The 13231-nt window shown below is 45.2% G+C and overlaps 1 protein-coding gene across 2 annotated transcripts; it reads left to right on the plus strand.

Annotated features, from left to right (window-relative positions):
• Positions 1-64: 64 nt before the first annotated feature.
• GFOD2 (glucose-fructose oxidoreductase domain containing 2) lies at positions 65-12184 on the plus strand. 2 transcript variants are annotated; one of them, XM_017740939.1, is made up of 3 exons: positions 65-4708; positions 4902-5245; positions 9916-12184. In XM_017740939.1, the coding sequence occupies exons 2-3, from the start codon at positions 4987-4989 to the stop codon at positions 10812-10814; spliced, it is 1158 nt and encodes a 385-aa protein (XP_017596428.1). In that variant the 5' UTR covers positions 65-4708; positions 4902-4986; the 3' UTR covers positions 10815-12184. The 2 variants fall into 2 exon arrangements, with proteins under 2 accessions (XP_017596428.1, XP_008636942.1); XM_008638720.2 differs by having other exon boundaries at positions 65-5245.
• Positions 12185-13231: the final 1047 nt, after the last annotated feature.

A 13231-nucleotide genomic window follows, 5' to 3' on the forward strand; every position in this document is an offset into this window, starting at 1 on the left:
CCGGTGGGGTGGGGTGAGGTGAGGTGAGGTGGGGCCTTGTCCCATCCAGACCCCTGAAGGGGGTAGGTCAGGTGAGGTGAGGCGAGGTGACCCCTGCCCTGTTCCAGAGGTGAGGCGAGGTCAGATGAGCTCTGTCCCGTCCAGCCCTGTGAAGAACCCGCACACGGCGAGCAGCTGCCCGAGCCCCGCACCTCCGGGCAGCACAGAGCATCGTGGGCCATGCCGGAGGCATCCCTGGGGCAGCCATGGCCATGCCATGAGCTTTGCATGAAAGCCGGTTTGGTTTCCAGGATTTTCCAACTGCTCCTGTCTCCGGCACGGTCCTCATTGCCACCTTCGACCTCGGGTGGCACCTGTGGGAAGTGTGCCTGGAACGGGGCCTTTGCTGCTGTACATGCAGACCAGGAAGGACAGAATGCTGTGCTGGGCTTGTCTCGAGGTGTGGTGGGAGTTCCTTGAAGCTGTGGACTCGTTGGTTATCACACAACCCGCTGGCACTGAATCAAAAGCACGTTTAGTAAAGAAAGCACGTCAGTTTTGACATCAACATGTGAACCATTTCATACAGAGCCTCAGGTATATTCATGCCAGAGGGCAGAAGTGCTTGCTGGTGTGCTCCTCCACCATGTACCTCATCTTGGAACCCAGATGGAACTTTTTAGAATAAGTTGGAGAATGTGAAAAGCTTTCTCTTTATGCAGAGCCAATGCTACCCTGGCCAGTACCTTTCTGGACATAGGCTGTTACTCTTTCACTATCTTTGGCCATCTGTAATGGTCTACAGCAGTTTCTGGGCCCTGTGATCTTTGACTGTACTATTTAATTTTTGAGACTTCTGCCTTTGGAGCTCCCAGACTGCTTCAACATGGAAGTGAACGGGATCCTTTAGGAACCGTCAGGTTTTTCATTGCATTGGGTCACAAAACTTCTTGTTGCTATGTGTATCAAGAGTCAAAAAGCTCCTTTCAGTGACTGGGATGGGACTTCAAACTCACTGTGAAATTCAGCAAGAATTGAGGTGTTTTGTGGCCACCAAAAAAGGAATGGTAGAGCTCTTAAGTGGTTCTGCTGGAAAATTTTAGTCAGAATGATGTTGCAAAATTGATTATTTCATCTCTGTTAGATTGATTTTTATCTCCTGACATGCAAGGTATCTGTGGCAGTCTAGTTTCAGTTGCCCATAAAAGCTCTGCCTTTTGGGTGTTCCAGGGGAGGGTTCTCATTACAGTGTTCATTCCAGTGTTTGACCACTGGAGAGGTTGATGCACTAGGACTTTAATTGGCTTTTAAAAGGCTTTTCATGATTTTTGTAACTAATTTGCTGAGGCTTGTTTGAAGGTTTGAGGCTTGGTGGGTTCTAAAGTAAATATGTAGAAATTGAACCTAATTCTAAGCTGGTGCTGGTAGCAGTTTCTTTCTCAGAGCTGTTTCCGTGCTCTGCTGAATCCAATTGTGTGTAGGTTTCAGTTCAGTGCTAGATGTGACTTCTGTGCATTCAGTGAGCCTCAGTGGATAGACAAGAGTCTCTCTTCTCTCCTGTAAATGACAAATGTCTGCATTGTCTCATGGCAAGGGCACTTCACAACTTTAAAAAGTCTGCTGCAAGGAACCACCTCCTTCAGATTGTTTTGATCCTGCCTTCTCTGAGCTCCATTTGATGTGCCCTTGTGTGGTGAAGGACAGTGAAAATTTCGGTTTTCTCCATCCTAAGCCACACTTGACTTTATTACCTGTGATGTCTCTTCCAAATCGAGGAATCTTTCCTTGCTTAGGTCTTCCTTTTCAGAAGATTTTGATGCTTTTGATCACCTCTGCAACACTTGCAGTTCTGTTCCCTCCCCACTTAGAGGAGAAGTACCAGATGTGCACATAGCGCTCCAGACGATGGTGCTCTGGGGACTTACGTGGTGGCACAGTGCTGTTCTTTTGGGATGTCTGTTCGTTCTTCCTAAACTGTTAATTACAGCTGCCTCTCCTCAGCGGTGCCTTGTTCAGACACAGAGGGTTTAGGCTGTTTCCTCAGGGTGGCCTGGGCTGGAATCCCTCATCTGCCAGCACTGGAGTGTGTCTGCAGTGTGCGTGTGAAGGGTGGAGTACCCATGTGTACCCCTTTTTCGAAGCTCCCATTATGGGTTTTTCAGCATCTGCTCCAGTTCTGCTTGTGCCCCGTGTGCTCTGTGACTTGCCCTGTGTAATGATTGTCTTTTTGCTGCCCTTCAGCATCCACATCCATCCTGCTGCACCTGCCCTGCCAAACCAGGACTTCCCAGTTGGTGAAAGTCTGGTGGGGGAAGAGGAGGCTGCAGGTGGCTCTCAGGGGAGGGCAGAGAAGCATGTTTTCTGCTCAGGGCCACTCTGCAGAGCTTGGTGTCTGCAATATTTGGGGGTCTCCAGCCCTGTGGGGCCCTTTGAGCCATGTCTCCATACCCAGAGAACTGGGGCTGCCTTGCTGGAAGTCATTGCTGAAGCTGGGTTGGCCACTTCTTGATTTGTGGTGGTACTAGTGGTGAGCTGGTGACCTGAAGTTCTTGTAGCATCAGGAGCTGGTGCGTGGTAGTTAATCACTAGATTTTGTAGGTTTGTGCCATAGGTCTTAGTGATACCAAAGTAGAAGTATGCTATGTTTTAGGATAAGTGAGTTTAAAATTAATTCCACCTGACTGAGATTTTTTTAAAGATACAGTTGGATGGAAAACAGGAGAGAGTAACACTTAAAATGAGCAATTGTTAGCGAAATCAGCTTGTCTGAGTCTCCTGTTGCACATGCTGTGGTGTGCATTCTTAGAGCATTTTCAATGAATTCAGGCTTTTCTAAACTGTTGTGGTGTTGTGTAATTTGGACATTGTTGAGCACGTCTGTGTGATCTGGTGCAAGCAGGCACACACTCACCTGGTCTCTGTTCCACCTCACTTTGTGTCCCTTCAAATGAAGATGATGCTCTTTCTGCTGTAAGAATTTTTAATTCTTCCAGATCATAAACTGCCAAACAGATTTGTGGGGACTTCAAGAGTTATGCTTACTGTCCATCCAGTTGCAAGATTTTATTTTTGTTTGTGTGATTTATATAAAGCAAGCCTGGGTACAAGCCATCCTCCTTGCCAGTATCCCAGGATCCCACCCCTTTATGTAGACTAGTAAATATTTTCAAGATCCTTTTGATCTTTGTCACTGCTAAATGTTGGATAAAAAGGAGTTTATGCCAATGAACTTTGTTCATCCTTATAAAGAATGACAGTGACAGTATCACTGCAAATGCTGCATCACACAGAATAAGGAAAAACATACTGAATTATTTAAGTAAATAATTCATAAGCTGTTTAATAGCATCTGTAAGTATTTCTGCATTTTGGAAGATAAATATTCTCAAGCATTTCTATTTTCTAGTTTAGTGTCTGTACTACAAAAATACCTGGGAATTCAGTCAGGGTTCAGTTTTATAACAGGTGCTGGGCAGTGTAGGCACCCCCAGATTAATGAGATGCTGATTACAAACAAGCACTTGCACTGGCAGTAGTTTCACTTCTGTGCTGGTACTGCCCAGAGCTGTGTCAGGATTTGCTTTCATGTGTTGTAACTTAATGTGAGTATCTTGGGATGGGGAGATGAGTAACACTCTCTTTCTGAAACAGGCCATGATTCTTGCTGGTCATAGATGTCTTTTCCAAAGGTGTTGATCTGGTGCAGGTACCAGTTCTCTTTTAAAATATGACCTTTGCTCTTTCATTGTAAGCTTCTAACAAAAACTGAACTCATCATGTTTTTCTCTCTAAAAAAATAATTCACACAAGGTCAAGTGGGCGTAGTAGATGACAACTCAGAAAGGCACAGAACAAAAGCTGGATCATAGGTTTCTGTGGTGTCAGAGGTTGAGGAGACTTCTGATTTCTCTCCTTGAAGTTGGTGCTAAAGCAAATGCTAATGGCAGTTTGGCCAGCTGTGAACAGCAGCTGTGCTAAGGCAGACTGGCAGGTAGGGATTGAAGGAATTGATTTACCAGGAAATACTTGAAAGAACAAAAGGAGTGTGCCTTGACCAAATGTTTGTGTGTAGGGATTATAATAATTCTGTGCAACCCCTGCATTCCTGGAGGTTAAGTGGCATAGGCAGAAGGAGATATTTTTGACTGTCCTGAGCTAAGTAAAGCTTTCTACTACCCACAGTGGACACAGAGGAGCGCCCTTTTCCTTTCGGAAAGCAGCTTTCTGCGTATTTAAACGCTGGCATTTTGTCTCCTTGTAGCCTTCTCCTCCCCAGGCAAAAAAAAGCTCACTGAATCCAGGCTTTCCCCCCAGGACATATTTTCTAAATGTTCTCTGGACTGACTTATCTATTTGCCATAAAATTATTAAGGTCCAAGTAGTTGTTTTCAGTTTGTATATTTAATTTGGAAGAAAGATTTATGTGCCCCAAAGCATGTCTATTATTTCCAGCTATTTCAATTGGTCTAATAAAAGATATTACCTCATCTCACAAACCTTTATCTCATTTGGGGACTTACATCATCACAAATAGAGCAGCACTGCTTTTACTCCCAGTGTGACAGACTCTGTGTCCTGTCCTCTTGGTGCTTCCTGTCACTCCCAGTTTGTGCCTCTCTCTGTCTGGTTTGTCCTGCATTCTTGTGTGTGTTTCTGTCCCCATGTGCTGAGCTTTGAAGCTGAGGAGATGCCTTTGTCAAGCTGCTTTCTTACCATTCTTCTGCAACAGGTTTGTTAGACTTGTCCCTTAATATGGTATCTCTACAGATGGCAGCAGCTTTTGGGCGTTTTGGTTTTTGTCATTAGGATGTTTGAGAATGTTGAAAGCCATGAAAAGGACTGAAGGTGGCATTCAGGATAGATGTGTTTGATACCATAATGTGCCTTTTGTTGATAATGACTTACAACTTTTCACATTTTAGGAAGTGTGGATGGAACACCAAGCTGAGGAGCTGAACATTTTATTGAAGGCCTGTGTGTAGACCCTGATGCTTGAATGAATGAAGAATGAAAATGCTCCCTGGAGTGGGTGTGTTTGGAACTGGTAGTGCTGCCCGGGTCCTGGTACCCTTGCTGAGGGCAGAAGGCTTCTCCATTGAGGCTCTTTGGGGGAAGACTGAAGAGGAAGCCAAACAGCTGGCAGAGGAAATGAACATCTCCTTCTACACGAGTCGGACTGACGATGTCTTGCTGCATCAGGACGTAGATTTGGTTTGCATCAACATCCCTCCACCACTAACTCGGCAAATCGCTGTGAAGGCTCTAGGTACCTTTTTATCCTTGCAGTTGGACCAAAAATCCGTAGCTTGTTGGCAGACTGAAATTTGGAGCTGTTATCCCAGCACAATTCTGATTGCACCAAAGGGCAAATGCAGTGCTAGAAGTTTCATGTGGCATTGGTAGTGGCATTTGTGAGAAAAGTTACCTCGGGCTTTTTTTGTAAAAATACTGTTTATAATTGCTTATAGCTCTGCTTGGACCAATTGGGCTAAAATATCTCGTTCTATTCAGACTGAACTTATGGTAGGGAGTTTATAATAAAAATCAGCTGTATCAGAGTTAATAATGAGAGGGTAAAATGGAAATTAAAAATACCCAAAGCAACCAAAAAAAACCAACAACCCAACCCCAAACAAAACAACTTGAATTGTTTAATTAATTTCAAATTTTCTATACTAGAAAACAGATTTGCCTGGAAGGGGAGGGTTGTTCAGCTCTGATTTGTTTTCCCCACAAGTAAAATCAAACTTGGAACTTGAAAGCCTTTGAAAAAATATTTTTATGCACTCAGTAGAATCTTGTGTATTAGGATCTAAGAGATGCTGTTTTAGCTGTGACCCTGACCACTACCTGGACCACTCCTGGGACATCCATGGCCATAGCAGGCTGCTGTGATCCCAGGTGGAGGAATCCTACTACATGACACAGGAGGGCAGACGTTGGGGACAGCAGGAGGAATCCAGCTAGATGAGAAAGAAGGGATGACACCCCTTGGTGTCTGACTGGTTGGGCAGGGAGATGGGAGCCAACTGCCCGGGCATCCTGACATTTCTTCATTCCCCAGTGTGACTTTGTAGTGTTAATGTCCTCTCCTGTAGTGCAGTGTGGGTGTCGGTTTGCGTGTAATTCTGTAAATAACAAGGGTGATATTTTTACTGTGTTTACAGGAGATACACAAGTTAATTTTAGGACAGGTAATCTCAGACCATGTGAGCCAGGGTGGTTTGTTGTGCCTCTTTGCTCTACGGTAATTTCTTTTGGAAGTAAACAAGTCCCTGCACAAACATTTGCAATGCCACTTAGATATGCAGAGACAGATTTCAGGCTTTTTTTTCCTTTTCTTTTTAGGTTGTTAGATTTGTTTGTTTACCTCATTAGAGTACTGTCCTTTGAATTTTAAGGTATTCTGATTTTTAAATATTTGAACTGTAAGGTAGAATTTATCTCTTCAAATATGCTAAAAGCTCTTTAGAGCACTTGTTAGGTAATATGCATTTCACTAGGTCTTGCAGCTCTTGATGATCAAGTGGGCTAAAAAAGAGAGGATTGAATCTTCGTTGGTGAATTATTAACTAAAAGGGTTTGGGATTCCTTCATGGAAGGCTGGGAACCCATAAGATGGCATTGTCCAGAGGAGGAAAAGGAGTAAAGCTGGTTCAGAAGTACAGAGGTTGTATGTATGCTTGAATGCAAATTTAGGAAGTGGAAGGCTGAAAAAGCCAGGGAAATGGATGGATGTAGCAGGAAAAGGTAACAATCACTTCCTCTGTCCTGAGATGTTTTGATCTGCAAACTGACGCAGACATCTCAGTGTGATGCTGACCTTGCCTTTCAGATTTCCAGGTTCATTGCAGTGGTATTTGTAAGTCTGCTGCTCAGTATGTTGTGACTTATTTAAAGCCATTGTTGGGTGGTTTCCTGTGCCCGAATGTTCAGAAGGAACACAGAACCAGGGTAGAGCCAACTTCTTTGGAAGTTGGGGTTGATACAGTGATGGTTATAATCAGAGAATTATTGGCTGCGAATTGTTTATAACAGATCGATGTTTACTCACCAAGAGACTGGGCTTTAGGAAATGTCAGATGTGGTGCAGTAATAATAGTCTTGTGTGTTGTGTTTTGTTGGGTTTGGTTTGTTTGTTTTAAAGTGCTGACACTTCTATTACTTATTTTTCTACATTTTTCTACTTTTTTTTAAATTGTGCTTTCATTTTTGTTCCTGGCAAAGAGGAGAAAGAGACCCAGTTTTTCTAGGTGGTGCAGTTTCTTTGCCTAAGTTTCTTACTGACAGACATCCACGAACAAGCCTGGGGACAAAGCAGTGACAAATGGTTTGAGTTCATGAACCAGACAGAACAGATCAAAGCCCAGGGGATAGTTCACATTAAAATGAGTGTAATCTTATGGTTTATCTCCACAACAGGCGAAGCAAGAAGCTCTCCTTAAATTTGTGCTTCTTTTGATCTCAGAGGAACTAAATAAATTTCACCCAATGTCTGTGTTGTGGTTGATGTCCCACAGTTAAATGCACCCATCCATGCGTTCATGTCTCCTGGCTGGTGAGGGCCTCAGCTGAAAATTTTGCAGCTGTGGTTTAGGAAAACAATATGGTACAAAGTTCAGGTTATTCATTACCAAAACAATAGTAGCAACCCCAGGGATGTAAGTTGCACTACCTTGGAAAACAAAAGGCATGGCCATTACTTTTGTAAGGGACCTTGTAGCCATCTCTGACTTGGCCCTTGTCCTTGCTTCATGGCCATCTCTGTGAGCTTGGGAACAGCTGGAGGGATGTTCCACTGATGGCAACAGCAGGATTATCCCAGAACTGTTATGGTGTTCCCAGGTCTCCATGCTGGCACTCCAGCAGTGCACAGTGGGCTGCTGAGCTGTCAGTGTGCTGCACTGGCTGCCACCCCAAAAAAAGGCATCAACCAGTTTTAGCTCCTCAAGAGGCCCAGCCTGGGCTGCCACAACAGGCACAGCACTGAGCAAGGGCGAGGCTGGGCAGCAGAGCAAGGACAGCCCGGTGTGAGGAGCCACCTGGCGTGACACGGCTGTCCCCAGGCTTGGCCCTCTCTGCTCTCAGTCCCCCCTGCAGGGACCCAGGGCTGTGTGGGTGGGGGAGCAGCACCAGCAGAGCACTGGCTGCAGAGCTGTACCCTGGGTGTACATGGAGCCAGAGTCACTTCGGTTTTCTGCAAGCTTTGAGGCTGCGGATCTGCTCAGGATGCTGTGAGCATCCTTTTGCTTTTTCTGGTGGTGCTTTACTGTAACCTGGCTTGGAGACAAGTGCCATTTAAACAAGGCAGATAAACTGGGACTGAGGCAGCTCCAGATGCTTGTCCAGGTGCTTCAGCTAGCCCTGCAAAGTACTGAACCGAGTGCTGTGCCTCACCTTGGCAGCAGGACTGGGGACAGGGGAGTTAGAAATGGTCCCTGAAATGGGGGGTTACCAATGGACAGCCAGGGTGTCTACTGGGAGTTTGACCTTACCTTTTGTTCATTAAAGCTGCTGTAGACTCGTATCGATTTAGGGGATTTCTCACTTGTAGTCTTGTCATTTTCTGACCGGATTTCGCTTGTGTCTATTAGTAGAGGTCCTGGGTCTGCTGTAGGCGCCCTGTGGCTGAGCTGGGCACGGCGATGTGTCACGGGAGCGCGCTGGCCCCTGAAGGTTCCTGAAGGGCTGGCTGGGTGCAGCCGGGAGGGGGAGCACGGAGAGCGGGAGCCGCAGTGGGGAATCTGCCTTCCCTCGTGTGCCGGGGACAGACTCAGGGGCCTGAGTGCTGGTACCTTCTCACCAGGAGTCGATTAAAAGCTGTTCTGAGCAGGGAGCACAGTCTGCTCTGGCTAAGGAGGAGCTTTCAGACAGGTGCCTACCACCGTGTGCAGTGATTCCTGCAATTCTTGGGCAGAGACTGTGGTGTGCCATGATGGACCTTCAGGTCTGATATCACCAGTTAGTGTCTGTAACAACCATGTTAGGAATAACATGGTTATTACACTGAAAAATGTTTAGGTAAGTATTTGATCAGAACAGATGTGAAATAGGAAAAAAACAGGAAAACTATAGCCTTGCCATGAGAAGGGGAATACTAGAAAAGCTCCAAATGTAAGAATTGGTTAAAACTTGTATTGTTGTGCTCTTTTGTATTACTTTATTTCTGCTTTAAAGTTAGGGGGGAAAAAAAAAATGAATCAGCCCGATTCATTTGGGCTGAGCAGGATGTAAAGTGCATCAGTAGCAATAAAAGTGCAGTGGGTCGGCTTGGGGGTGCAGCTCCTGTCACAAAGTAACTCAGTCACTTTTTGTCTGATTGTACAAGCAGGCTGTATGTGCAGATCAAAATTATTTGCTTTCTGATTAGAAATGGTTGTTTTAAAACAATCCACTTGCCAAAACATTAGTTCTAATTGTTGTGTTCAGTGCTCAGAATCTGTATGTCTTTTATATGTAAGTAACTTGTATGTCCCATTTCTAGTAATTAATTAAAAATAATAAATTTATAGTGATGGTGAAATACAAAGTGAAAATCAAATCTCCCCTCACCACTTCCCTGCAGGGTACATGACTTTTTTTTTTCCTCCTCTGGCTATACAGGTATTTAAATAATTTTGTAACTATAGCACTCATATTGTGTCTTGTTTTGATGCCATGTGATGCCATTTGAACATTTCTCTTTCATGATGTAAAAATCCTCTCTTTATCTGGAGCCTCTCTGTGTGAGACTTTGTCAGCTCTGCAACTGGAGCATCTTGGAAACAGCGTTGAGTCTTGCTTGGCATTCCTATTTTAGTTCCCAGACCTTTACCTTAGAAATTGCAGCACAAAAGCCCAACTCTTAAAAACACCACTTCTTGAGAGCCTTTGGGGCATCTGAGCATGTTTTGTTCATGTATGCTAAATACTGTATTTTTTTCATTTGTGCTGCAGGGATAGGGAAGAACGTGCTGTGTGAGAAAGCTGCTACCTCTGTGGATGCCTTCAGGATGGTCACAGCTGCCAGGTATTACCCCAAGCTGATGAGCATCGTTGGCAATGTTCTCCGCTTCCTGCCCGCCTTTGTGAAGATGAAGCAGCTGATAGAGGAGCACTACGTGGGCAACGTCATCATCTGCGACGTGCGAGTCTACGGGGGAAGCCTGCTCAGCCACCAGTACAACTGGATCTGTGACGAGCTCATGGGAGGGGGTGGGCTGCACACGATGGGCACCTACATCATCGACCTCCTGACTCACCTCACCAGCAGGAGGGCAGAGAAGGTGCACGGTTTGCTCAAGACTTTTGTGAAGCAGAACACGGCCATCAGCGGGATCCGCCACGTCACCAGCGATGACTTCTGCGTTTTCCAGATGCTCATGAGTGACGGTGTCTGTTGCACTGTGACTCTCAACTTCAACATGCCCGGATCATTCATCCATGAGGTCATGATTGTGGGGTCTGCCGGTCGCCTCATAGCTCGTGGGACAGACTTGTACGGGCAGAAGAACACTGCGCTCCAGGAAGAACTACTGTTTACAGACTCTCTGCCTGTCAACAAGGGCCTTCTGGATAAGGGGTTTAAAGACATCCCTCTGCTTTACCTGAAAGGAATGGTGTACATGGTGCAAGCCCTGCGGCAGTCTTTCCAAGACCAGGAAGACCGTCGGACATGGGATCATAAACCTGTGTCTATGGCAGCCTCTTTTGAGGATGGTCTGTACATGCAGAGTGTGGTAGAGGCCATCAAGAAATCAAGTAGGTCAGGTGAGTGGGAGGCTGTGGAGGTGATGAATGAGGAACCAGATGCCAACCAGAACCTCTGTGAGGCACTTCAAAGAAATAACTTATGAACTTTCCTACCTTGGAAAATAGGACAATAAACACTTCTGGCTGTAATGTAAAAAAAAAAACCTGTTTTTAAGATATGTAGATTCTTATTTAATAGCCTGAGTTTCTTGGTTTTTTTAAACATGTAAAATATGTTCTGATAGGAACAGTTCTGGTTTAAATTGTTTAAAGAGTTTTAAATGTTTCTGTTTTTTGCAAACATTTAATTTTTATCTTGGAGACTGGTAGGAAAACTTGAATTGCCCTTTGCACTTGCAGTAGCTGAAGTGAATCGTGGGATCTCTGCCATTGTGTGGCTTGGAAATGGGACACAACTCCCGTTGCACAGGTTGCTGATTTAACCATGAGAGCATGTAGAGCAAGATCAGGGAGTATCTGTTGTTCAGATGCCTTTTTCTTCTCTCTTGGAGACTGATTTACGTTTTAATCCTCAGTTTTTAAAATTTTATGAAAGAGTTTAGTGATGTTAACAGGTCTCTAAACTCCTATAGGACAAAAAGTAGGAGGAATGGATTAAAGTTAGTAACATAAGGATCAGCCTTTTGGCTTCCTGTAAATGTCTTTCAAATTCATTCAAACTGGTGTTTTATTTAAATGATACTATAATTCTCTGTTGTTGGTGTCTTGGCAGGAAAATCTTCAGGAAGTCTGTGATGCATTGAGCTATTCTTCCATATCTGTAGACATTATTCCTTCTACTGAAGAGGCTGCCTGCATCCAGCAGCTGTTTTTCCATAAGCTCTGTGCCTGTCAGTTGTGTTTACTGCCTGGCAGCACCGGTGCCGTGCCTGTGGGGCCGCATTCTCATTTCTGTGACTGTTAATAAATAAATGCCTCCCAGGGTCATGGGATTGCCACAGTTTCGTGGGTAACAAAGTTGTACAGCAGTAACCTTTCAGGGACCTGAAAGTGGAAGGAAGGAGGTATTTCCTACCTCTTGCAGCTCTCTTAACCCGTTGGCTGGGTAACTGTCACACTACACGCATCCTGATAGTTGAGAGAACAGAGACTGAACTGCCATGGGTAAATGTGCTCCTGATCTCAAACACTGGCTATTAACCCTCTGGCCCAGCCCACCCTCACGCTCTCCTGTAGCTGGTGTCCAGTGGAGAGATTTGTTGGCAGATGATGGGGTGGAAGTTCATTCCTTTTGAGAAATGTTTCTCTCTGAGGCAGGTATGTGGAAAGGATAGTCTAATTTTACTACATTTGTTTTGTGTACTTGAAAGCTTTTTTTTAAATGTATTTCCCACTAAATTGTAACCCTGTGTATTTATGTATATTAACATGCACGCTGCTGTTTCATAAGCTGGACCTTCCTGAAAAGTATCATGTTTTCTACAGAAATAAAAAGTTGTGTTTGATGAGGGAATTCTCTCTGCAGCTGTGTGCTTGTGTTTGATTTAGTCAAGCTAAAACCATCCTAATAAAAGTGAACAGGAGACTCAGAGCTGGCACTCAGTATCTGGTGAGCCCTTCCCTACTCATAGAAGTTGCCAGAAGACACCAAGTAAGAAGCAAAATCCCTGCAGTACTGATGGGACTGCTTTCCTTGTTTGGTGTGTAAATTAGGTATTCACCTTTGGATATTTACTTTCCAGACTCTGTCAGAAACAAGTCTACTGCTGTGCTGTTTTAAAGGGTGGGGGCGTGGCTGCTTTTGTGCTCTGCGCAATCTCATCTCTACTGTGAGCTGTGTGAAGGAAGTGAAGGGAAAGGTTCTTCACCCAGAAGGTGGTTGGGCACTGGAATAGGCTCTCCAGGGAAGTGGTCGTGGCCCCAAGCTTGCCAGAGTTCAAGGAGAATTTGGACAATGCTCTGAGAGGCACAGGATGGGATTCTTGGGCTTGTCCTGTGCAGGGCCAGAAGTTGTACTCGATCCTGCCATAGGTGTGAGCATCTAATGTTATGTGGAGTGTGTGTGCTATGTAAAATGGATGAGATAATGTGTCCTGAGCTGACCTGGAAGTCACCACCTTCATTCAGATAGAAGAGCTCTGACTGTTTTCATGCCAGTTTGGGGCCTGTTTTGAAGCTGTCCTTCTGGAGCTGAGAACCTTCCTTTGTGCCTTTGTCACTAAGTTTGTATTGGGCAGAAAAAATCCAAAATGCAGCTCCTGCTCTAGGAGAAGAAGGAAGCACAAAACATCTCTAGGTGATCCCAGTGAAGGAAGGAGGGTGCCGAGACTCCTGGGTGCGAAGGAGACATGCCCGCAGATTTGTGCGGAGATGTGAAAGGGGCCTCTCGTGGGCTGGCTACAGCCTGAAGCTGCCCTGCATAGGCACAGCGGGATGGTGACCACAGGAGCGCTCCTTTGGGCGAGGCAGATCCCAGCCGTGAAGCCTGGATTCTCCCGTGCAATCCCTGTGTGTTTAACGCAGATGTTGTGCAGTAGGGACCGGGGCCGGCCCGGGGGTC

Source organism: Corvus brachyrhynchos, unplaced genomic scaffold, assembly GCF_000691975.1.
Source record: "Corvus brachyrhynchos isolate BGI_N302 unplaced genomic scaffold, ASM69197v1 scaffold26, whole genome shotgun sequence".
Classification (NCBI taxonomy): Eukaryota; Metazoa; Chordata; class Aves; order Passeriformes; family Corvidae; genus Corvus; species Corvus brachyrhynchos.

What these genes read in the sequence shown, in the direction of transcription:
- GFOD2 (XM_008638720.2), top strand. Translation starts at nt 4,987, where the DNA reads ATGAAAATGCTCCCTGGAGTGGGTGTGTTTGGAACTGGTAGTGCTGCC. An exon ending in AATCGCTGTGAAGGCTCTAG is followed by an intron (nt 5,246 to 9,915) that starts GTACCTTTTTAT and finishes TTTGTGCTGCAG; the next exon opens with GGATAGGGAAGAACGTGCTG.